Raw genomic sequence first — 27,706 nt, 5'->3', positions numbered from 1 at the left:
TGTCTATGTAAAACACATACAGAGGATAAATTAAAAGCAGCATATTTTGTACTAATTGAAATGTTCTGAAGAGCACTATCAGTGCCTCTGAATCCTCCAAACACTTCCTGAACACACTCTGGTTACAACACTTCATTACATAATGAGCTCTGTGCTCCCTAAACATCCTGTCGGCCCCAAACAGAGGCTTCAACTGCTGAGGCATTAGGAAAAGGGAACTGCAGTAGCTAAGTGTTCTGTTGTAATGGAAGACGCCTATTTATTAGACTATGGTCACCTATTTACACAGTCATAACCAAGTATTGTTTCCCAGAGACCTGCACAAAAAACCCAGGAAACCAACTGTAGTGCTTTGCAAATTGTTTCCCCCTATGCTTAGAAACAACTTCAGGAGTTGCTGCAGGAGGTGGGGAGGGCAAGTGTGGCAGGCTTCCAGTTTTTCTATACTCTGTTTTACATACTGGACTCTGTAGCTTAAAAGCAAAAGAAAATTTAAAAAGAAGATGAAGGAAAAGAAAACCACCACTCTCTAACACTGGGTAGTAATACTGTTTCTCAGTCCCAACACCAGAGTAGAAATTCTTCATAAGTCAAAAATAATTTACTCAGGAAGAAACCCTTTTTATAAGGGCTCTGTACAGGATTTAAGCAGCTTCTTTCATCATTCTCTGAGTCAACATGCCTCTTAGACTTAAAGTCACTAGCTAGGGTGTGTGTGTGTGTGTGTCACACAGCAATCCTACCAGGATGTATAGTTTGCCTTCATGAGAAAGGCAGGCCACATTACTGAATCACCCTAAAACTTTGGCTCTTTCCTTACTGTTCATGGAAGTGTTTATAAAAGACATTACCAGGAGACCCCAAAGAATAGAGGTCTCTTCTAGAAATAGGTCCCAAGACTGCTTTTTATTTTCCCCAGACTGTTTTTTATTACCAAAGCTTCACAATAGTGATGATGAGCACTTAGTATATTCTAGGCAATCTTCAACAGATAAATGGAAAAAGAACTTGTGATACATACACACACACACACACACACACACACACACACACATACACACACACAATGGAATGTTACTCAGACATAAAGAAGAATGACTTTATGACATTTCCAAGCAAATGGATAGATCTGGAGATTACCACACTAAGTAAAATAAGCCAGTCCTCAAAAGTCAAAGGTTGAATTTTTTACTGATATGTAAAAGCTAGCCCACAATAAGTGGGGAGAAAATAGATATTCAGTTGATTAGACAAAGAGGGATGAAGGGGAGGGAGAGAGAGGGGACAGGAAAAGGAAAGATAGTGAAATGAATCCAAAATAATTTTCTTATGTATATATATGAATATACCATAGTGAATCCTACCATCATGAACATCCATAAGAATGGAGTCCTAACTAGAATAAAATATATTTCATGCTTGTATAATCTTATCAAAATGAATTCTGCTATCATATATAAAAAGAACCAATAAAAATGTATGTATTCTAGTCCAGTTATCTTATTAGCTGCTTTACATGAACTCTCCCTCTCAATTTTTTATAGCAATCTTATGATATGGATATGATGACTTTTCCCATTCTGTTGATGAAGAAGCCACAATCAGAGACATGAGGTGACTTGATCAATGCCTTGTATCAGGTAAAAGTCAGCACTCACATCCAGATTTATCTGACTCCAGATACCAAAATTTCATATCCTTCCCGCTATATTACATCAGAGGCTTCTTTCCTTCTTCCCTCCCAAATATGACCTCAGTTAGAAAGTCAGGGATGCTCTTTTGTCCTTTGGATCCAGTGACCTCCCTATCTCTTCCTGCATTCCCTGAACCAAGCTTAATATGCTTTCAGGGGATGGATTTAAAGGGAGAAGACTCATTGGCCATGCTAGCCCAAAAGTCCTATAGGTTAATAGGACTTGGCTTGCCCAAGTGGAGGCAGCACAGTAATGCAATATCACTCCTGCTACCTCAGGCTGGCCAGCTTACCATACCATTTCAGGAGGGACATTCAAGAGGGTGCCCTGTGCTCTGAATTCCAGGCCTGGGTGAAGCAGTTTGGTTTAACTCTGACTCTGGGCCCTCGTCTATGACAGCAACAGTATAAAGACTCTTCCTGAGAGAGGAAAAATCATACTGATAATTAAGATAAAGCTAGATTCTTGTGCCAGGCTTCACCACTGACCTCAAAAGAAAGTTGGCATTTGCACAAGGCCAATTAGACATTAGGAAAACACAAAGTTATATCTCTTGAGAACAATGGAATTTATTCCAAGGGCCCAAGGAAAGCCAAAGATAAAACAGATAAAATGAACATCAAGATTCAAAATAGGGCTGGGTTGTGGCTGAGTGGTAGAGCACTTGCCTAGCATGTGTGAGGCCCTGGGTTCGATTCTCAGCAATGCATATAAATAAATAAAATAAATGTCCATTGACAACTAAAAAGAATATTTTAAAAAAGATTCAAAATGAATAAGTTCCTAGATAAAGACAAGCCTTGTTCTGGGTTCTCAAAATTCAATTATACAAGATATATATGAAAGGGTAAATTATATTTAATATATAAAGAAATCTTACACACTAACAATTACAAAAATATCCAAGATGTACTGACCATTCTACATGCAAATCACTGGGCTAATATTTAGACACATAATCGCATTCATTTCCCACTCAGATTTTATTATAATTAGCATCATCACCTTATTCATTACATAGCTTCATTTCATAGCTGAGTGACCAAGTCACTCCAAGTCATTAAGTAACTTCCCCAAGAGCACACAGATAATAAATGAATGAGTCAGAAGTCACACTCAGATCTCCCCAAGTTTCAAGTATGTGTTTTTACTACTGTATTCAGATTAAAATATGTGGCATGAATATTACATTTGCTTCATAGTATATGTGCATGTCTATGTGTGGAAGCAGTTCTAAGATACCCATAGGGTCAAGTCAGAAGATAATGGAACCCTTTCTGTGCTTTATGACAAAACTGCCTTGATTATACAGCTACACCACACCTAACAGGTGAGCAACTGACCAAAGATGGCCTAAATCTTCCCCTTACTCCTGCCTTCTGCCTCCTGACTGCTTTATCCTGGTGTCTTTCCCATGTGGCACCACTTAGCATGACAGGCCCCTGTAAGTATAATAAACTTTGTTTTCCCCTTTTGTCTCCTCTTATGGTTATACCTGACTGGCCATCACATAAAAGAATACAAAATAGCGGCTGGATGAAGCAGAGTTTAGTTTGGTCCTGCCCCTGGGACCACGTCTATGACAGCAACAGCATAAAGATTACATAAAGAATAAAAAATAAGTGCTCAGTGGTAGAGCACTTGCCTAGCATTTGTGAGGCATTGGGTTCAATCCTCAGCACCACATAAAAATAGATAAATAAAATAAAGGTATTGTGTCCATCTATAACTAAAGAAGAAGAAGAAAAAAAGAATTTGGCCTTTAAAAAATATAAAACAGCCATTAACTGCTGCCACAAATATTATCTACAGGACTTCTTGGTTTGTATAGCTTAACTGGTAATAGCCTAAGGTTCCACATAGGAAAGGTGTCAATTCTCAACTAAATGATCTATGGAATCAGAGCAATTCTGACCAAAATCCCAGTAGGATATTTTATAGATACAGGTAAACTGACTCTAAAATGTATATGGAAGGACAAAGAAACAGGAATAGCTGAAAAAGGCTTAGAAAAATAAGCTAGATGAAGACATCATATTACCTAATTTTAAAGCTTACCATAAAGTTCCAGCAATCAAAACAATGCAGTATTTGGTAAGAATAGACACATTGAATATAAAACAAAAGAGTCCAGTATAAGACCCACATTGATATGGTCATTTGATTTCTACAGTAGTGCAAAATGCTGTTGGAACAACTGGACATTCCAAAGTAAAATAATCTAAGCCTCACACCTTATATAAAGGTTAAGTCATAAATCTAAATAGAAATCATAAAATTATAAAACCTTTAGAAGAAAACAAAGAGAAAATCTCTGTGACCTTCATTTAAACAAACAGTTATTTGAATAACATGACACCAAAAACACAATACATAAAGAAAAAAATGTTAAACTAAACTTAACCAAAAGCTAAAGAATTTTTACCTAAAGGATAGTTTCAAAGAAAATGAAAAGACAAGCTATATAATGATACAGAATGTGGAAACTATTTGTAAATCACGGATCCAAAAAAGAACTTTTATCTGGAGTACATAAAGAATCCTCAAACTCAACAATAAGAAAACAACTCAATTGTTTAAATGGGCTAAAAAAATGAATAGAAACTTCATCAAAAGATATACAGGGTTGGGAGTGTAGCTCAGTGGTAGAGTGCTAGCCAGGCATGCATGAAGCCTTGGGTTTGATCCCCAGCACCACTCCTCATCTATCAATAGAACTGTTAATATAAAAATACTGACAATAGCAATTGCTGGAGAGGATACGGAAAACTGGAACTTCTGCACATGTTGGTGGAAATATAAAATATAAAAGTACCACTTTGGAAAATAGTTTAGAAGTATCTTATAAAATTGAGAAAATTAAAATATGGATCCTATGACCCAATAACCCTAGTCCTGGATATTTATTTACCCTCCTGAGATGAAAATTCATGTTTCTGCAAAAACCTGCACACAAGTATTCACAGCAACGCTATTTATTCGTTGTCAATGGACCTTTATTTTACTTATTTATTCATATGTGGTGCTGAGGATTGAACCCAGTGCCTCACACATGCTAGGCAAGAGCTCTACCACTGAGCTACAACCCCAGCCTAGCAACTCTATTTGTAATAGCCAAAATTTGAAACCAGTCCAGGTGCTCTTCAATGAGTAAATAAACAAACTGTGATAAACACAGACATGGAAAACTACTCATAAATAAAAATGAGTGAACAAGTGATACATGCAAGAATTTAGATAAATCTCATGCAGCATTATGCTGCATGAACAAAGTTACTCTCAAAAGATTACATATAATAGGGTTCCATATGTATGATATTCCCTGAACAATAAAACTATAGTAAAGGAGAACTGATGAGTGGTTGCCAGGTTTTATGGATGTGGTTATTATTCTAAAGGGACAGTATAACGAGTTCTTAGAAGAAATGGTACTATTCAATTCCCTAATTGTAGTGGCAGTCACAGAAATCTACACAAAATTACACTGAAAAACTCAATTTTACTATATGATAAAATTCAAAATATACATGAGAAGCAAAACACAGTTCTCCCAATCTCAGCTTTCACACCCACAAAGTGATCCAAGATCCTAAACCTTTTAAACAATGCTTTCTCACCCTATAATTTTCCTTGAAATTTTCAAACAGAAAAGTATTTTAAAAATCATACAATGTATACTCATATGTCCTCTGACCCACTTAAGGAAGCCTGAATATTATTGATTCCACTGAAGCTCTGTGTATACCCTTCCTAAATAGCATTCATCTGACCCACTCCCCACCAACAGGAACCTGAATTCTGAAGTAGTATGCTTTCTTTCTATCCATGTTTTTATATGTTTATTATGTTTGTATACACAAACTATGACATGCTGTTTCATTTTCATGTCATTAAATATATGATACTATATATTTAATATATATATCCTTCTGCAAATCACACTTTTCACTCATCATGGCTTCCTCTAATTACTTATGTCAATGAATGAAGATGATTTTTACCACTATACAACATTCAGTTGTACGAATGTACTCCAAGTTACTTATCCACTGTCATATTGATGGACATCTTTTCTTTCCACATTGGCAGATATATTGAGATTACTTTTTGTGATTTTTATTATAAATACAAGAAACCTGTTCTACCATACAAAGTCCAGGGTCCTTCCACACTGGCCTTCTTTTTGTATAAGCTCATGATATGAAAGTATACTTCTGTTGTCAGCTGTCTGACACAGACCTATCATTCAGCAGGAAATACAACTAATCTCTTGCATTTCAGAACTCACAGATCAGAAAGCATAAGAACTACTGAATCTAGATGAAGGTCATATGGTCAGTCAGTGGACAGCCCTGTTCACTCTTCTTTATGTTTGAATATTTTCAGAATAACAATTTGAACATAAAAAAACAGAGAAAGGGGAAAAACAAACTTGGCAAGTACAATAGGAAAGCTAGCATAACTTTGCTTGTGGGCACAAAGACAATTCCCTGGTTGCAGCCAATGTTTTCTCACTTCCTTGTACTGGACTAAATGGGGCCACACAATCGTAAAGGTTCTAGAATTGTACTTACCTGTATTAAAGCAATTTTCATCCCCAAATTATAACAGTAAGGTGTACAGAAATGGTAATGTCAAGACAAGGATAATGCTATATATATTGAGTAGTTAGTATATGTCAGGTTCCATGCTAAGAAATTTACATGGGTCATCTCATCTAATTGTCACTAACTAGTTAAGGAGGTAGTTGTTATTATTAATAGTATTCTTTTCAAATGAGGAAGTGAAGACTGGGGCTTTAATTCTCACTCAGGATCACAGAGCAAGTACAAGAAGCACAAGTATAACCTGGCCCATCAAATTTCACTGCATTATTCAAGACCCCTCAAAAACATATCTATCCCATAAACCAAATGTTAAATTAACAGGGCACTGTTTAAATACATTACATTACATTCATCCAAATAATGGAATACTCTCAAGCTATTAGAAATAATGTTTAGAGCAATATATAATAAGGTGGTAAAAAGACTGTGATATGTTGACTTTTTAAATATTACAAAGTAGCATATAGAATACTCATTATTTTATGTCTAAAAATTGAGTATATATTGGGGCTGGGTTGTGGCTTAGTGATAGAGTGCTTGTCTCACTTGTGTGAGGCACTAGGTTTGATCCTCAGCACCACATAAAAATAAATAAAGGTATTGTGTTCATCTACATGTAACTAAATTTTTTTTAGAAAGAATTGGATACACACACACATACACACACACACGACTGTGAGGAAATTATACCGACATATTAACAGGAATTATCAGTCATACTTATTGTATTCTTTATTGTATTCTGTGATGTTTGACTTCTTCCCTTACTATGAGCATGGATTACTTTTTTAATAAAACTGAAACATTTCTACTTCTTCATTACTGACTGCACAATTCCTACGTATCTTGCCCAAATCTTATCTATTATGCTGTATTGTTCTTTATTGGAATTGCTTTTGTCCAATGTATGAGATTCCTCATTTTGCTTCCACAAGGACTGGTTGGACTGACAAAGTAAAAAGAGGCCCCAAATGATCAGTCCCCCTTCCTCTGTTGAGTACTATTTTCCATGTTTCCCCAGATAGGAAAAGTTATCTAGATCTCTTGCCAACCTTTTACCTGGAGGTGATTCCCATGTGAACACACATTTAAAGCATAGCAGTCCAGGAGGAAGAAAAAAATAAAATCAGTCCCTGCTCTGGAAACCTTCAGAGAACTTTCAGAAAATTTGTAGAAGACAAAATTGAATATGCATATATGAGAAGAAAGGCAGCTTCCATTGTGTAGAGATGAGGAAGAGAGACCTGTGAAGAACCTGAAAGCTTCCTCCCTCTTCTAAGCATTAAGTCTGTATATGAATTCAAGGCAGGACCCAGACACATGAAAAGAAGGCACCTGAGTGGCATTCCACAGAAAAAAGGAACTGATATCCATGAATTGTTAATCCTCTAAGTCCCTGATCTCTTTCCCATTTAAATCTACAACATTCATATGTAGAACTTTCTCTCTCTTGCCAAGAACGGGCTATTAATTAAGCTGCTCAGGTTAGAGGCAGTTTCTCAAACACCCTTTTCAGCAATCAGTCCAAAGGTAAGCCTAAAAGCACCCACCTCTGAGGCAAAGGTGCCTTTTTAACATTACCCCAAACTAAGTTGAGACCTCTCAGGTTTCAGAGCAGCTGGTTCAAGGAGCTCTGTGAAAAGGGGTGCTGAGATGTAAAGCTCTTCCCAGACAATAACACACCACAGGTTCAACCTGAGTCCATCTTATAACCCCAGGACAATCCCAGAGATCTCAGGCTCCCTGGGAAAGTCATGCTGCTTAAAAGTAGGTGAATATAAGAAATAGAATCTAGAAAAGAGTTAATAGGCTACTGAACTATCCTAATATCATGTGGCCCGAAGGCCAACAGAGTATCCACCTTGCAATGCAATTATCATATGTCAGGCTACCGTAATTCCCCTCACCCAGCCCCAAGCTTGCCTTACCTACCTTGACTCACACCCAGCCTATATTGCTCTCTCCATCCAGCAATGCATCTCCTCCTCCCTGCAGCACAGATGAAATTTCATCTCTTCTCCTTCAAAAGCCTCTCCAGACTGAGTCAGCAGATACTCATGACCAAATAATCCCACTTGCATCACAAATCCACTCCTTTCCATGTGCACAAGAAGATGAGCAGATTTCAAGATTTTAGTGCTAGGCAGGTACAGTATGCTTCCAGAGGCAAAGGATGCATGCCAGCTCTCTGTGATGCACTTTTCTTACCCAGAGCAGGGTGGGGGAAGAGTTCACTGCCATTCAAAATGCACCACTCAGCGACTCACTCCATGAGGCCCCCCATCCTTGCTGCACACATTTGGATAACCTGGCACATTAAGTGATGGATGCTCACAAGGCATGTAAACTGATCACAACCCAAAGCCAGAAAAACCTTACCTGTCATTCTCTTTTCTTTCATCTATTCCTTTAAGATCTCAGCTCAGAGAGAATGAGTCCCAAATGCTAGCTTATCTAAGAAGCTCCTGGTCCTTTGTGAAACTGTCCTTTAAAAACAGCAACCAGGACACCAAAGAGCAAGCAGAGAATTAGAGCCCTCTGTGCTGGTGGGATCCATGGAGACTGGGAAAAGGGAAAGAATGTTTTCCACAATGTGATAACGATGCTCTCCTTCAGCATGGATAACAGACCCAACAGGGAGACTGGGAAACTGCCAAGCTCTACAAAGCTTTTCTCAGACCCAGGGCTGCAGTCACAGGACTAATAGCTTCTTCAGCCCCTAGTCTCAAGATCTTATCATTCCTCCAACTTCAGAATAGGGAGGATAATGGGCCTGGATATGTTCACTCTCCTCTAAGGACAACATTAAACAGAAACTTGATCCACTAGCCCCAAGCCCTGGGAATATGAGAGACCATGCTTGGAATATAGGCCCCTGCCAGGTCTTGGTCAAGTTCAGGGCTACTGAGGCTAGAGCTCAGAAGTAAAGAGTGTCCTCTTTATGCCACTGAGAGAAAAAACACTTAGGGTTAGGAGGGTAGCACTGTTTCCAGATAGAAGGACCGAAGTCTCCAGCCAACTAGTGGGAATCTTCTCCTGGAGTCTGCAGAGGCAGCTGACTCAAGCTGGGGATTGTTCTTTTATCTAATGACTCCATTGTGGTTAACAATTTAAAAGCTAGGATTTTCTAGTTTGGAAGGAATCAGGATCATCTACAGGAAGCATCGATAGTCACCATTTGAACAGTGAGCACAAAGGAAGGACTGGCTAACTTTTAAGATGCCTCTGATACACCAGGCACAGTGGCATGCTCCCAGTGACTCTGAAGCTGAGTAAGGAGGATCACAAGTTCAAGATCAGCATCAGCAACTTAGTAAGACCCTGTCTCAAAATTAAAAAAAAAAACAAACAGGGGATATATAGCTCAGTGATAAAGTGTCCCTGGGTTCAATTCCCTATACGAAAGGAAGGAAGGAAGGAAGGAAGGAAGGAAGGAAGGAAGGAAGGAAGGAAGGAAGGAAAAATCTATTCAAAAGATACCTCCAATATGGGGCTGGAGCTGGAGCTCAGCAGTAGCACACTTGCCTGGCATGTGTGAGGCACTGGCTTCAATTCTCAGCAACATATAAAAATTAAATAAATAAAAATAAAGGTCTATCAAATACTAAGAAAAAATAAAATAAAAATGATACCTCTGATATGAACACTTGTGATGGTGGCTGGGGTTTCCCAAACCTCTGGAAGGCGAAAACCCTTGCTCTGATTCTTATATCAAAATATATGAATAAGAACACTGTTATTTCCATCCCCAAAGAGCAAATTATGACATCACTAGGGTGCACTACAACGTTCCAGAATTCCCTAAGCCCTGCTAAGGTACTCCTTTTAAATACTCAAGAATTCTCTCTCCTTGCCTTCTATCTTATTAGCAAGGCCACTGACCTGTTGTATCAAATAATCCCTTAGAACCAGCTTCTGCCTCTCCATGTGTGCTAGATCTAATTCCTTTAAACTCAGAGTCAGCAAAATATAGTCTTCTTGATTTGGCCTTTTTTTTTCCTGTGATAAAATTATATATGTATAAATAAAATTTCCTATCTTAACTATTTTTAATTGTACAGTTCTATGGAATTAATTACATTTACATTATTGTGCAAATATTACCACCAGCCATCTACAGAACTTTTGCATCTGGTCTTTCTGTAGGTAAAGTTTGGTCTTGTTGCTCTTTTGTCTAGGTTTTTGAGACAGGGTCTCAATTGCCCATGATGGCCTTGAACTTGCAATCCTCCGGCCTCAGCCTCCTTAGTCACTGGGATTACAGGTAATTGCTACCATGTCCACCTTAGGTAAATAAAACTTTTATTTGAACACAGCCAAATTCTTTCATTTGCATATTGCCATGTTGCTTTCTTGCTATAACCAGAGTTAAATAGTTCAAGCACAGAGCTCATACAGCCCTTGAGGTCTGAAATATTTACTATCTGGACATCTATGGGGAAAAAAAAAAGATGCCTACTTCTGCTCTATTCCAAAATGCACATACAGTTTCTAATTTAAAATAGCAATTGGGACAGGGTTGTAGTTCAGTGGTAGAACACTTGCCGAGCATGCATGAGGCACTGGGTTCCATCCCCGCACCACATAAAAGTAAATAAATAAAATAAAGGTATTGTGTCCCATCTACAACTAAAATATATTAAAAATAAATAAATAAAATAAGATAGCAATTGGCTAACAAGCACTTAACCTAGTCTCTCCCAACTTCACAGGTGAAATACTTATGAAGACACAGAAAAAGATAAAGTTCCCCAAATCACTGAAAACTTAAACTGATTGTTATACTATAGCCAGAATCTTGGAGAAATCTCCATTCACAACATGGCTCATAGGAAGTAAGAAAAAAAAATCTGTGGTCAATTCGTGATGCAGCTTCCAGAAACCAGGATAAAGACAGAAAGATACCAAATCCTTCCATCACCATCAGCCTCATGACTTACAAACTGAGAGTTTATTTAATAATCAGCAAACTAGATAGACATTAGTTCTATTACTTTTGGAGAAAATCAGCAATCCCCAAATTGGTCTATATCCATTTAGAAATGCCAATTACCCCAAATCAAGAGTAGAATATGGTAGAACTGGTGCTGGCATGTTGTATCCTGGAAAAGAACCCACACGAGTATAATCGGGTAGCCATGCATGTGGGAGGCTATTGGTTTTTACATTATCTATTCAGAGTATCAGAGAGCTTAGTAGGAGGAATAGATAATTCCATATTGGCCCAGCAGAACCCACTACACAAATAGCCATTAGACACTGGGAAATGGGCTAAAAGTCATGTGCATCACCCTGCATGCCAAGTATGGATGGGCAAAGTGGTTCTAACCAACACCACAGAGAACATGAGAATACTCAAAGGCAGTCTACACATAAATTCACTTTTGAATACTCATAGACATATAAAAAACAGTTTGGTTCTTATGAAAACTTCTGACAGCACAAGGGAGAGGAATATCATTCTATAGACTTGGAAGTAGTATGAATGTTTGAATTTAGTATATGACCCCAAAAAAATAGTTTAGAAAACTATTTGTATCCTCAATAGTATGAAAGAAAATCTGGACTCTGGAACAGGTACAGAAAGCCACTAGAATAAAACACACTGAGAAGGAATGACAAGGGTGAAAAGAAACCTGAGGAAAATAAGAAAGAATTTCAAAGAAATTTGTATTGTAACAGCACAAGTAAGTTTCAAACTGGAGGTTGCAAAAGGCAAAAAATTCATGTTACAAAAGATAAATCTGAGTCCCTCACAGGCATACAGAGGAAAAGGAAAGTTTATCTTAGAAATCCTACCACAGCTGATATTAGAAAATCTGCTACTATAATACACCAAATAAGAAGATGAAAGAAGAAAACACAAATGAACCACTCCACGGATTCCCAGAAAGCATTAGCTCAATTTATTAACCATTCATGGGCTGTAGGTGCAAGCTAAACACTTGCCTAGCAAGTGTAAGGCCGTGGGTTTGATCCCCACAATTATCAAAAAAGTATTTAAAAAAACTTTGTAGTTGTAGATGGACAGCATGCCTTTATTTGATTTGTTTATTTTTATGTGGTGCTGAGGATAGAACCCAGTGCCTCACTCATGCTGGGCAAGCGCTCTGCCAGTGAGCTATAGCCCCAGCCCTTCAAAAAAAAAGTATTCTTTAAAAAATTTGATAATTTAAGGTAATTACTTAATATTAGAACATCTAATCTAAACCAACCATCTGAGTCAAATAATGTGAAACACTAACAATACTTCCATTAAAAGCAGAAGCAAGAAAAGGATCCCTGCCAGTACTATTATTATTTAAGATTATACCAGAAGGTCTGGCCAAATTCAATGAGGCTTAAGGCAAAAAGAAAAAAAAATGTTCCCTAAAAGGAGACAAAGTTACCATATAGGATTTGATGATTACTTTTCAAAATAATTCAACCCCTCTGCCCTTTAGAGTTCGGGAAAGGAAGGGGGCACGGGGTAATAAACGATGGTGGAATGTGATGATCATTATTATCCAAAGTACAGGTATGAAGACACAAATTGGTGTGAATGTACTATGTATACAACCAGAGATATGAAAAATTGGGCTCTATATGTGTAATAAGAATTGTAATGCATTCTGCTGTCATATATAAATTAAAAAAAATTCAAGGGAAAAAGCTGAAAAGCTATTAGAAATAAGCATGGTAGCCAAATATAAAACAAACATACAACATCAAAACCTTTCTAATGAGGAAGAGCATGAGAAAAAGATTAACATTAAACAGGGACGAGAGGTGGGAGGGAAAGGGAGAGAGAAGGGAAATTGCATGGAAATGGAAGGAGACCCTCATTGTTATACAAAATTACATATAAGAGGAAGCAAGGGGAAAGGGTAAAAAAAAACAAGGAAGAGAAATGAATTACAGTAGATGGGGTAGAGAGAGAAGAAGGGAGGGGAGGGGAGGGGTGGGGGGGATAGTAGAGGATAGGAAAGGTAGCAGAACACAACTGTCACTAGTATGGCAATATGTAAAAACGTGGATGTGTAACCGATGTGATTCTGCAATCTGTATACGGGGGAAAAATGGGAGTTCACAACCCACTTGAATCAAATGTATGAAATATGATATATCAAGAACTATGTAATGTTTTGAACAACCAATAATAAAAAAAATTTTTTTAAAAAACCAAAACCTTTCTTATGCACCAGTAATAATTACTTGGGAAATATAATAAATGATATCACAAAGTACAACTGCCCAGGAATGATGTTAGTGAGAAATATGTGGGAAACACACACAATATCTCTTTCTCTCTCTCTCTCTCTCTCTCTCTCTCTCTCACACACACACAAAAAAAAAAAAAAAACTGAAGAACATAAAAGAAAAGTACATGAAAAAATAAATCATGTCTCTTCCTGAATGGGGAGACTCAATGTTGTAACTATGCCAATGATATTAGGTTTGACGTAACTCCAGTCAAAATCCTAGTAAGATTTAGGGGAGCACCTGAGAAAAACTTTTTTAAGTTCATTAAATGGTTGATACTACCTAAGAAAAACCTGTAGGTAAAGTGGTAGGTTTAGGAGATGGCAGAGAATTTGGCCTACCATTTGTTGCAAAAACAAGAATATAAAGCTGGTTGCAACCCCAACAGAGAGATCAACAGAATAGTAGAAGTCTCTATAATAAATCCTAGCATATGTAAAGATTTATACTACAAGTGAAATAGTAATAATCATAGGTAAACAGTTATTCAGTGGTGCACGAATAAATGACTAGGGGGAAATATAAGCTATATCCCTACTTCATGCTGTTCACAGAATGAATTTTAGGTGGATTTACAAATTGAGTATTTAAAAAAAAAACACATTTTAAATTTAATTCTCTAATCTTAAAATGGGAAATATTTTCAAGTAAAAACCATTGGAAGAAATTAATATAGTTTGTAGATCAATCAATTTCACCAAAAAATGCAAAACTAACATCCATAAAATGAATCATTAGAACATTCATTAAGAGGCAATGTAGGGAAAACATTCATTACAAAAGTCATAGAGGATTTATACGTTTATGCATGTAAAATTCATCCAAATCAACAAGAAAAATACTCCAATATAAAACTGAGAATATGAATTAACCATCTTAGAGAATAAAATATATAAATGGCAAAAGAAAAAATAGGTATGATGGCACATGCTTGTAATCCCAGTGACTTAGGAGTCTGAGGCAAAAGGATCATAAGTTTGAGGTCAGCCTCAGTATAACAACAAGACCCTGTCTCAAGATAAAAAATGAAAAAAAGGAGGGGGGGAGATGTATCAGTTGTAGAGCACCCCTGAGTTCAATCCCCAGTACTGTAAGTAAAATAAAATGACTACATATGAATAAAAATATGCATATGTTTGAAATTTTCTATAATGAAATTTAAAAGAACTAAGGAAAAGAGCATAGAGAAGAGAGAAGATACAAGTGATGTGTGAGAGAGCTAAGGGAATTCTTGGCTCTCCTCTCCCTTGGATTTTCAAAAACAAATCTTACTTATTAAGAACTGGTCTGGCAAGCTGATTCATATAATGGGACTGGATAGGTTCTCTAAAAGTCAATGAGACAGATAACTTTTATCAAACTTGGAAGTAGAACAGTGAGTTCAAAATTATCTCTAAGAATATACAGTCATCCCTCATTATACCTGGAGGACTGGTTCCAGGACCTATTGCAGATGCCAAATCCCCGGATGCTCAAGTTTCTTATATAAAATGGTGTAGCTTTTGCATATCACCTATGTACACCCTGCTGCAAGGTACACTAAATCTTTTCTAGATCAATTAAAATATCTGATATAATATACAAACTATCTAAATAGTCATTATATACTACTATTTAGGGGATAATGACAAGAAAATATTCAAAACAGATGAATATTTTTTCAAATATCTGCAAGCTGCAGATGACTGGATCTATGGATGCAGAATTCACAGATATGAAGGGCTGACTGCATTGGTTTTACTGGGAATTGAGTAATAGAAAGAATTCTGTGGTTAGATGTTGAAAGTATTGGTGGATTGTTCTTCAGGAAAAAGCCATTTAAATCATCCAAATGACTAAAAAGAAAATGGCTTAGATTCAAAGAGACACAGAACGGCATTGTATGTACAGACACAATTCAACAAATAATTCTGGTGCTGCTATGAGCACTCACAAAGAGGAGTCAGGAACCAGGAAAAGGAAGGATGCATCCTTCCCAAGACTGATGTGGTGGTGGGCTGCATAGAAACCCCTTCCAATTTTAGCTGCACATCTTGGATGCATGGTTTAAGCTGAGGCAGCCTTTCCAGCAGCAGGCTACAACAAGAGAACTTAGCAAGTCATGTTTCAACTAATGTACACATAAATGAAACGGCCTAGGACAAAGCCAGAACACTGGAAAACTGTCATTCCCCCTTGTCAAATGCACCACGGATAGTGGAAGGAGACGGTCATCATTATACAAAATACATGAACGAAGATGCGAATTTGGTGTCAACATACCTTATATACAAACAGAGATATGATAAATTGTGGTATAAAGGTGCATTAAGAATTGTAATGCAAAAAATAATAATAAGAGAGCTCATGTATAATGGCATAATTTGGCATGAACATACTCTATATACAGAGTTATGAAAAATTGTGCTGTGAATGGATAATTATGAATGTAATGCACTCCACTATTGTCATGTATGTAAGAATTAAATTTTTAAAAATGTACCACGGGAACCCTGTAGAGAATCCTGCCCCTTGCACACCCCAGAAAAGAATTGCCAGTACTATCCCTGCTTGGAGCATAAAGTTGTTACATGTATCATAATGCCTTTCCTGCGGTAACTGGGCTTGTCTCCACAAAGAACATGCTAAACCCTGCTTTCACTGGGAAGCTGGCAAAATCATACAAGGCTGTCACAGTAAGGGACCAATGCAGAAAGTAAGAGACAGTAGACAATGCTAATCAATGAGCCCACAAGATACTGGTATAGAAACCACAATAGTGCCCATCTGCGTGCACTGAGCTGTATGGAATTGTAAATAAGTTGACTTCGTGCTTTTAACCCTTTAAACAATAATAGAATAGTAGAAAATATTCACTTTAGCAACATAAGGTAGTGATTAGGAACATGGGCTCTGGAGTCAGAGAGACATTGTATCAAATCCCACAGGCACCATGCACAAGCCACCGAAACTTTCTGAGCCTCAGTTTCCTTGATCCAACTAAGGATACCATTAGTATTTCCACACAGGTTCGTTGGAAGGATTAAAAGAGATAGTCCATACTGGGTGTTTCCCACTATGCCTAGGCACACAGCAAACCTAATTATGCACCTTAACAGGAAAAGAAAAGGAATGCTGACCCTGCCACTAAGTAAGCTTGCTTTCCTGGCCCCCAACTGCTTGATTTGTAGTGTGCATAATGTATTTCCCAGCTCACAGTATCATTTAAAGGATTAGGTGAGCTAATTGAAGACAAAATACTTTGAAAACAGTAAAAATTCATAATAATATCAGGCAGAGTTATTATTTTAAATAGAAGCTGTCTACTTTCTAAAAGGATTCTCAACTTCACAATGCATATGGTATCTCCACACAATGGAATAAAATTATACGATGCTAAACACTTAAATAAAAATTTTAAATTTAAGAAATTTAAAAACTTAAAAGAAATAGATAATATCCTAGCAAAATACAAATGGCCAAAACAAAGACAAAATGATTTAAATAGATTATCACAGAAAACACTGGAAAGGTGATTATGGGTCAAGAGAACCAAGAACAGATGGGCTTCACAGGTGAATTTCATCTGACCTTTAAAGAACACATAATTTCTTCCTTCTGCCTTTTCTTTTTCTGCAGTACAAGGAATTGAACCCAGGATTGCTCAACCACTGAGCCACATTTTCAGCCCCAGGGTCTCAAATTTGTCATCCTCCTGCCTCAGCCTCCTTAGTTGCTTAGTACAGGCATATGCCTCTGTGCCTGGCTAATGGACACATACATTCTAAGGGTTAACAAAGTATTACAGACCAGAGAGAAAGAAAAAGCACTCAGTTGTACATTTTACATAATCACAATAACTTAATCCTCAAAATCTGATGAAAAGAATACAAAAAAATGACTCCAACCTCACTCATGTTTACTGAAGCAAGGTTCTAAATAAAATATTAACTCTGGCAATGTATCAAAATAATAATGCACTATGAACAGTGGGTTCATTTTAGTAACAGAAGAGTAGTTCAAAACAAGAAAATCCATCAACATAATTCATTGTATCAAAAATTTCAATGAGGGCGGGGAGTGTAGCTCAGTGATAAAGCATTCACTTAGCATGTGCAAGACTCTAGGTTCCATCCCCAGCACTGCAAAAACAAACAACAAAAAACTTAAATGAAAAACAAAACCAGCATGATCAACAGATGTTAAGAAAGCATTTGATAAAATACAGAAAGAATTCCCTTCTTTAAATAATATCTTCAGTAAATAAATAAATTAAATATAATAAAATAATAAACACCAACAGCAAATATGGAGGAACACAGATAATATCTCAATTTATAATCACTTTTAGGCAGACTAGTCTACCAGCACCTTTTTTAAAAAATTAGCTCTTTGAGTTTCATATAAATGCAACAAGAAAATGAAATAATTTAAAACCACTGGAAAGAAAAAATTAAAAATTTAGCAGAACTAACAAAAAATTTGGTAACATAAAACATAAGATAAATATTTTGAAATTAGTAATATTTTTTTTCTATTTTTAGAAGGAAGCACTTGGAAATGGGGAAAATATTACATGCATAACAGAGAAAACAGCTGTTCTTGAGGAATAAATGAATCAACAAAGGCTTTGATTAGATAAGAAGAAAAGGACAGATCTAACTGAAAGATATAAAACAAGATCTGAATAGATGAAAATACTATTTCTTAGATTAAAATAACAATATAATAAAAAACTAAATTATACATTTAATGTAATTATATTTAGAATCCTAATAGGGTTGGTGGGTAGTGGCTAAAATGATCTTAAAATGTTTATTTAGGAAAAAGTGCCAAAGAATAGCCAAAAATATTTTAAGCTAATGCAATCAAATCACTGTGACTTTGATTAAAATAAAACACAGATAAATAGTGCAGGGTGCAGTGGTGCATATCTCTAATTCCAGTGACTAGAAAGGCTGAGGCAAGGGGATTGCAAGTTCAAGGTCAGCCTCAGCAACTTAGAGAGAGCCTCAGCAACTTAGCAAGATCCTGTCTCAAAATAAAAAATAAAAAGGACTAGAGATGTAGTTCAGTTGTGAAATGCCCCTGGATTCGATGCCCAATACAAAAAAAAAAAAGAAAAGAAAAAATAGTCAAATAGATAAAATGGAATAGAAAGTCAATAAATAGACCCTAGTATATAAAACATTTAATGATTGACAAACATGGCTATTCAGCTGTTTTCCATCTTTGATAAAACAATCTTAAACATGACTAGAAATCCAGAAGTTATAAAGAGAATCATCTTTGGATATGAAAAAAATGTAAAAAAAAAATTATATGTGGGCTAAAGTTATGGCTCAGTGGTAGAGCACTTATCTATTACATGTGAGGCCCTGGGTTCAATCCTCAGCACCACATAAAAAATAAATGAATAAAATAAAGCTATAAAAAGTTACATCATTTAAAGAAATTATATAGCTATATCCATGAGCAAACAATAATGACAGATAAAAGGCCAGCACCTAAAATGTAAAGGACATCTCACCAATTGAGGAAAATATAAATAATCCATAGGAAAATGGGCAGATGATATGAATATAGAATTCAAAGAATAAGTTTGATGGAACAATAAAAAAGAAATGAGTATACTGAAATTCATTAGTAGCCAAGGAAATACATTCATTAGGTTGTCCTATTATAAAAGAATCATAACACCTATTGTTTACAGAGATAGAGAAAATAATAATCTCATATATTAGAAACAAAAACAAAAAATAAAGTATAACAGCCTTATTTGTAAATCAATATGGCATCATCTGTTAACAAACATATTTATATATAAACATTCATATATATCCATCTACAAGTTTAAATCAACAGTATATAAGGCCACATGCATAATGTTTATTTCACCATGGATTTTAGCAGCAGAAATCTGGAAAGAAAGTAAATGTTCATTAATAAGGGAATCACTAGATAAATTATTATTTCTGTGAAATAATTTGCAGCTTTATAAAAGAATAAGATCTATACTAATAGGCTTTGATAGGTTTTATGAGATATTATTGAGTGGAAAAAGATATGTTAAGGTATGTATAAGACTCTAACTGTAAGATGAACAATGAACAACAACAAAAATATACCACAACCTACACAATTATGAGTGTGTGTGTGTGTGTGTTCCTATGTCCATGAAGAACAACATAAAAGAATGCATATTGCTTTGGAAATTATGGTGTGGAAAGATAGAGCTAGAAGCCAATCACAAAAAGGAAAAGAAAAGAACCACCATAAAAAATAAATCCAGAAATCATATTATGTATATTCATACATGTGCATAAATGTATAAATAAATTTTAAATTAAATTTAGAAAAGATACAATAAAAACCTCAATGTACAATTTGACCTCTGCTTATTGAAAAGGAAGGAAATAACCAAAATTATCTTTTGGGAGTAAGATTGGGGTGATGTTTATTTAGTTCTTTATGTGTCTGTATTTTCTATGATATGAATTATTTCTTTCATCATAATGAAATAATAATAATAAATGTGACTTTAAAAACATTACACAGAATAATTGAGCTCATTTTGGAAAATCAAGGAGAGGGTGACAGGGTTAAATCCCCTATCCCTTAGAAGCTGTCCAAGTTACAAATATCTAAAATCAGAATCCATTACCCCTTACCCAGCAGAAAGTTACTCACCTAAGGCAAGAGACTAAGTGGCTATTTCAAAGAGCTATTTGAAGCAGCAAATGGGGTATTTTTTCCCCTACCTAACACTTTAATGACTTAAGTAAATCAGAAAGCCATTTACACCACTCTCAATTATCCAAGGATCTGCCAAGCCCTTTACTTCTTGTTCCCTTCCTCTGGCTTGAGGCCATTTCACTGCTCACGAATAGCTCCGAAATGGGGGCCAGGGAAGGGCAAAAGAGATGAAATTAATTCAGTTGATTCAGCTTCTCATTAGCAACTCCAATAAAAGGTTTGATAAGTGAGATGGTCACAATTCATGGTTAAAATGAGGGTTCCAGGACTCTAGATAATTTCATTAAGTAAACTTGCCTTTAGAGAAACAAGATTTGCTTGCAATATACTTTAATAGATTTGATTCTTGCTATTTTTAAGAGTTAGGACTTGTATTAAGGTGATATTTTTCTCTCATTTTAACTTTCATTTGAAAATAAAACTCATAACCAAATTATATTGTTACATTGTATGCATGTACTAATATTGAACAACAAATCCCACAATTATGTACAACTATAATGCATCCACAAAAAATGTGGAGAAAAACTCATAAAAACAAGAACCGTCTCCTTCAATATAAAGCAACACTTTCTCAGTTGAGTAGATGGATCATACTGCAAAAGCAGGGGAAAGATGCTATCTGGCCACCAGAACACTATTAAGAATAAATTAAGGAGGGCAAAAACTTCCAAGGAAACAAGCCTTGGCCATACAACCTGTCATACTTTCTTTTTTTCATATTTTTATGATGCATTTATAGTTATATACAATGGTGGAATTCATTGTTACATATTTAAGTATATACACACAATGTAACACTTGGAATTTTGCCAATATCATCCTTCAATATTTCCCCTTATCCTACCTTCCTCCTTCACCTGGTCCCTTTCCTCTACTCTACTGATCTCCCTTTAATTTTTATGATCCCACTACCATCTTTCTTTTCCTGTTTTTTTTCCAGAAGAAAATATCCCTATGGTAGGTACTACTATCCATTTTACAGAAGATCAAATAGACTCAGAGGCTTGCCCAAGAACATAGAGCTATAAATAAGGAAGCCCATCCAAACCTAGCCTGTGTGCTTAACTGCTGAAGCCCTTCTTTCAATCACTGCAGGAAACTGTACACTCCATATTTATCATGTACAGGAAACTCAGGTCTGTAATCTTGGGTAGGGGGTTATATTTGATTTTTTCTGTTTTTCCTATGTCTTTACATCTTACAAGACAGAGAAACCAAATAAAGGAAAACAAGTCACATATCCCTTGTGCCTTGTCTCTACAGTAATAGTAGCTCTTACTTCATCACATTTACATAAATATGAGGCACTGTTGTTGAGTCCTTTTTATGGATCAACCCATTCACCCTTACAGCAATTCAAGGATGCAGTCCTATTATCATCTCCATTTTTCAGAAAGGCAAATGAGGCTCACAGAGGTTATGGGATTTCAGCATCCCAGATTCCATGCTCTTTTTTCGGTACTAGGGATTGATCCAGGGGAATCTACTACTGAGTTATATCCCCAGTTGTCATACATTTTTGACACTTTCTATTGGCTAGAAAGGATTTGTCAGAGCTAAAACCACATGACAACATAGAGCATTTTCCTGTTTCCATGGGCCCTTACAGACTTTTCTTCCGTGGAGAAACCCAGAGATAAAGTAGTATAAGCCAAGGTGTTTACAGCATATCATCCTTTGTTATCAAATAGACAAAACAGACTGAAGAGCAATGGTAATAAAGCAAAAAACAATTTTCTCTTACTTGAAGACCACGATAGCTCCCGGACTTGGAGGACAGGCCAGGAGGAAGATCTGCAATTGAAGAATTAAGAATGGTTAGCAAGAGAAATGCTAGACACAGTGAGATGGTGTCACTTTTATAACACAAAAAATAACCAAAGCGCTAACATATACAAAAAATATAATATAAAAATTAAAAAGGTAAAATTTTATGTTTTGATGTATGAATTAAAAAATAAATGTAAAAAATTTAAAAGGCAAGAAGGTGGTTTTCCAAAGTCCATGTTTGTGTTTACACACACATACACATGTGTGTGCAAATGTGTGAGAGAGAATGTGTGTCTGTGAGAAAGTGACAAGACTCAATTCTTCAATGCTTTAACTTCAATATGATACAAGTAGGCAGTCTTAGAAGCTTTTAACCCAGGGCATGTAAAAATAGATTCTGAGCATGAAACACGCATACATATGCCATCTGGTTTGCCTCCCATGGAGGAAAGTGGGTTTATCAATACCCAGCACTGCCAAATTTAGCAATAAAATACAGGACGCCAAGTTAAATTTGAATTCCTGATAAACAATGAATAATGTTTTAGTAAAAGTTGGTCTTCAATATTACATTGAACACTTATACTAAAACATTGCTCACTGTTTATCTGGAATTTGGATTTAACCTGAGTATCCTCTATTTTCTGTGGCAACCCTATCAAAATACCACCCCCAGGTTCCAAATCTCCCTCTGATTTGATTCTTTTGTTTCTAAGCATGCCTAGATGAGTTTTACTCTTTCATTCTCCTCTCAGGTGAAACCAAACTAAAAGAATCTTGTACTTCTAAGACACGAATCAGTTCCCTGCTACTTGGTGTGATCTAAACCTGGATTACAACCTTTGAAAACCCACAGCCCTTTGACTTTTCACCTATGTGTCAATAACTCAAATGTTTCATGAAGAGATTTAAAAAAAAAATCTGCTGCAAAACTTGCTGTTGAACATGCAAATCCCTGGGTTCTCCCATTAAGTATTCTGATTGCACAAGTCTGGGACCTCAGGAATAATAAATAAATAAATAAAATAAATAAATAAAAACTCCAGGAGCTCAACCCCTGCTATAAGCTCAAAATGCTGCATGTTTGATCTTGGACTGAACTATGATAGGTGCAAGACATTATGCAGAACTAAGAGGCAGACAAAAGAATGAAACTCATGTTTGTGAAGTTCCTTTACCTACAGAGATTCAAAGGTGATATTTAGGAAATCACTAATATGTGTCCTTATCTTGTTGAGAGCTCTGATGAATGTATATTATTTGCAATATGGACTTGCTGGGTTTATCATGTGTATGTTTTTTAATATTTCCTTCTCTCAGAGTCTACATTTAGAAAAAAAGGGGTTCTATAAGGAAAATTATTAAGGAAACACACCTGCTTGGCAGCTTGAATGCCTGCCAAGAAGAAGAAAAAGGATAGAAGAGAAGGGGTCTTAAAAAGAACAGGACCCAGAGTCCATCACCTGCACAATACCTTATCAAAGAACCCCTCCAACGAAAAAGCCATCAAGAGAGAATGTGCCTTTCCCCCTGTGGATCAATTTGATTAAAAGTACAAAGCCAAGGATAATTACAGGTCTACAATCCTTTAATGCCAAATCCAAAAAGCTCTCAAAATGAAAATTTGGTTGTTTTTTTTTTTTTTTTCAAATCAGAGGTGGTAGCAAAACATTACTTGAATGGAGGTGAGGCTATTTACCCTTATTTATTTCCACCTCACATGGTAAACAGTCATATTTTCCATAAAAATAATAATTTGATTGTAGAGTGCTGTTTCAGGGCCCCCTGAAAATATATGTCAAATATTCTACCTTGCATAGTACTGACTTTGTAAATTTCAAAGGATTCTGATTTTTTAAATATATCTGTCCTTCCTAGTTTGGGATAAGGATTGTAGACTTGGAATTTTCGTTATGCAAACATTACCTTATTCCCACTCCCTAGCCCACCCCCTTAGGAGCAGTGCAAGAAAGAAATAAAGCTGGTATTCTTTACCCCTGATCCAGCAGTAAAGTTACTCACCTTAGGCAAAGGACCAAGTTGAAGGCTGCACATAGTTACCCAGCATCAGGCCCATCAAAGGCTACACTCTGAAGCTACAGTATACTGAGGAGACAGGGACCCCAGCCACCTTGGAAAGGTCCTTAGTACTTCTGGAATCTCTAATGAGCCAAGCCTTCCTGAGCTTGTGGAATACCCCCAGAAACTTCCAAAATGCTAAACAGAGAAGTAAAAATGTGACACTGGGTCTCACTTTTAAGTCTTACTTTTCTATACCCACAGGTAAGGTGGGCTAAGCAGATTCTTGGGGACCAATTTCCCTATAACTCCATTTGGTTGGTTCTCATTTTCCCTTTGCCAGATGTCCAGAAATATACTACAGGGAATAAGCCTCCAGTTCCAACCCAGTTGGTTGTCCTATTATCCTCCATCAGTCACAAAGCTAACTTCTTTAGAGGCAGCTAATCTAGTCTTCCTTCTAAATGAGGTTTCCAGTAGTTACTTTCATGCGCCCAAGTCATTCTAATCAGCACTTTGGCCTTTCTTCATTGCCTGTTTATTCCCATCATCAAGATGAAGAGTACGATCTTTAAATCAGATACAGAAGAGTGGATCTGAAAAAGAACCCCAAAATCATCATATTCTATTTTCAGTGATCTTAAGACCTCCTTTAGCAACTTCAAAATTTATGACATTGAACCTCTTGGCTCTATCATGCTAGGGTCACATCTATAGTCACTATTAGCCAACGGAGCCTTGTGAAAATAACATTTTAATTTAGAAGCCCAAAGTACCCCAGCCCTTGCCTGATTATCCCTGCCTTCTTCCTTGGTTGGTTTCTAATCACCTCCAAATTTTAGTAGCATGCGTTTGAGACCAGAAGACAGAAAACTAAACTATCCCTTGAGATACAATAAAGTAGGAAGAGAGGGCACTTTTAGGTGCAAACAAGGAAGCATGACTCTCAGCCTATCCCAGCTCCAACCAGCTACTCTATATTCATGCTAAAATCTGTCCAGCTCAGCCCATGAATTAAAGGGCATGAGCAGGGAGCCTACAAAGAACTGCCACTTCAGGGCTGTATTATTAAACCCCATGTTACAAATGAAGACACTGAGGGAGAGTTCTGACAAACCTTCGGATGATACCCCTCTAACTTCAAGTTTAATGCCCTTTCCACCTAACGTCTGACAGACCAGGTCAGGGCTTATTTTTTTTTCAGACTCTAGCCCAGTCCCTTGACCACATGGGGCTCAGGGACTCACCCCAATGACTCAAGCCTATGCCACCAGACAGTTCCCAAGATCTATACTCTACACTAAAGACATCCCCAAATACAAACTGAACAAGACAGCAAGTCACATTTATGCATATGAGTTTCAGAGTTCAGCATTCGGCCAAAGCAGGCTCATTATCATGCCAATCTGCCTCATACCCCGGTCTTGTGGGTTCTTGTAATTCTTAAATCCTTATGAAACTTAAGTCTTTTGGGCTGATTTTCCCCCAGAAAATTCCACAGATTCCATTCAATACCATACTCCTTTAGCTTCTCCAGGAAAGGTCCTCATAGTGCTCTAAGGTTCTCCTGCCTCAAAACCTGTGAATGCAGCTGGTTCCTAAGCACCCAATCTAGCCACCAGATGCTGTCTCAGTTCATCCTCCACCTCTGAACTGCTATGGCTCTAGGTTTTCACCTCTCCTACCCAACCTCTCAGCCTTCATTTTTCCTGCTTGCTATTACTGTCCCCAGTCATATGAGTTCACTGTCATCATTGTTCAGTTTCCCATCAGCTTGTTCATTATCCCAACACCAGACTGAACATATCACAATTTTCATAGCACCTGAATAAGAGAAAGCTTTTGTTCAGAGGAGGAAGTGCTGGTACTAGGAGAAATGTAATTGGAAAGAGGGTCCAGTAAGCACAGATCATCCTCAATGTCGGGTTAGCCAGGTTAAGCAGTGAAGGGACATGAAGGAACTAAATGAAAAGGAAATAAAGTGACATCTAAAGAAGAGTATTATTTAGCCTAGCCCACAACCTCCTCAGGCTCAGTCCTTTCAGCACCAGTACTTCTATTCTACCTCCTATGTGGGCACCCAGTTATCTGGGTGTTCCTAAAGACAAGTACATATGACCTTACCCTCAAAAAGAAAGATTAATTCCTTGGGCTGCCCAAAATCTGTCCTAAGGCTTTTTTTCCCTAATGTTCAGATGTTTGGGCCCACATCATCTCCCTCAGGACCACTACAATAATCTCTTCACTAGTCTCCAACCTCCAGGCACACTGCTACAAGAAGGATCTGTCTAAAATATGGCTTTGATCTGCCATTTTAAATCCTTCCATGGCTTACCAGTACCTACAGAAAAAGCTCAGGATCCTATGTGCAGCAGACAAGGCCCTCTTTGTTCCCGGTTCCACCTATTTTCCCAGCATGGCAGTCTTATGCATGGTGCCAAACTGCATCCTGAATGTACTTCATGTTTATCAATATGCTTCTATGGCCTCATTTCTGATAGCTTCATTTTATTCAATTATATGGATATGCAACAATTTATCTAACCAATATCTTCCTTTTGCACATGTAAGTTAGGTCTACATTTTTAGTTCCTATACTATCTCCTTAGTTCACATTCACAGGAGACTTTACTGTTCTTCAAATGAAATACCACTGTCCCTTGGTATCTGTGGGGGATTTGCTTCAAGATCCCTGTAAATATCAAAATGAAAGTATACTCAAGTCCATTCTACAAAATGAAATAGTATCTATCTATCAATATTTACCTATGCTCATCCTCCTGCATATTTAATTCTCCCTAGATCACTTATAATACCTAATATAATGTAAATGCTATATAATTACATACTATATTGTTTAGAGGATAATGTCCAGAAAACATCTATATATGTTAAGTACAGACACAATTATGTTCTTTGTATATTTTCCCTCAGCAATTGATTGAATCCCTGGATGTGGAACCCAAGGACATGGCTGTATATTGTTTTAAGGCCTTTGGCCCTATCATGCTAAACTTCATACTAGAAAAGTTACTTAATTGATACTCCCTCCAGGAACAAATGAGAATGTGTCTTCTGCTGCAAACTGGCTAACAGGTAATTTAAAGTGTTAATTAAAACTTTTCAAGGCAAAACATACACAGAGTTTATTGTTTTAATTTGCATGTCTCAGATTACCAGAAATATTAAACTGTTTTCTAACGTGTTTATTGGCCAGGCATATTTTTTCTTTTGGGATGTGATGATCTGTGCACTTCGTCTACAATTCAATGATATGCTCACTCTTTACTGAGTTGTAAGAGTTATTTACATACTAATAACATTTAATACAGACTTATGACATTTATTGCAAACATTTTTCCCAAGTTGTCACTGTCATAGCTCTGCTTATGGTAGTTTTTTTCTTTATGTAGAGAACTTTTTTTGTCTTTATGTAATCAGATATATTTGACATTTCCTTTCCATTTGGCTTAGGTCTTTGATATCACACTTTGAAAATTTTACAAACCCAGGATTATAGAGTCACCTATTGTTTTCCTAATTTTAATTTTAAAATTTAAATCTCCAACATCAAGACACAGTATCATTGTGAGTTCTGGTTCATGATTCCACAATGGCCTTCCCACCTTTCCCTCT

General features: G+C 36.6%; 1 protein-coding gene across 8 annotated transcripts in view; it reads right to left on the bottom strand.

Moving 5' to 3' along the window:
- The window catches only part of Tmem164 (transmembrane protein 164), a 160,840-nt gene that overhangs the window by 72,056 nt on the left and 61,078 nt on the right, over positions 1-27,706 (bottom strand). For 7 of the 8 annotated variants that reach the window (XM_046420766.2, XM_046420767.2, XM_058571630.1 and 4 more), the window contains one exon: positions 22,026-22,075. The exons of the other annotated variant lie outside the window; for it this stretch is intronic. In XM_046420766.2, the coding sequence (XP_046276722.1) occupies positions 22,026-22,075 (50 nt within the window). The remainder of the gene's footprint in view (positions 1-22,025; positions 22,076-27,706) is intronic. 8 annotated transcript variants of the gene reach the window in all.

Source organism: Marmota monax, unplaced genomic scaffold (genome assembly GCF_021218885.2).
Source record: "Marmota monax isolate L192 unplaced genomic scaffold, Marmota_monax_Labrador192_F-V1.1 WCK01_AAM20220418_F8-fsc00050, whole genome shotgun sequence".
Lineage (NCBI taxonomy): Eukaryota > Metazoa > Chordata > Mammalia > Rodentia > Sciuridae > Marmota > Marmota monax.
The sequence above is the reverse complement of the archived record's forward strand: the minus strand, read 5'-3'. Positions and strand labels throughout refer to the sequence as shown.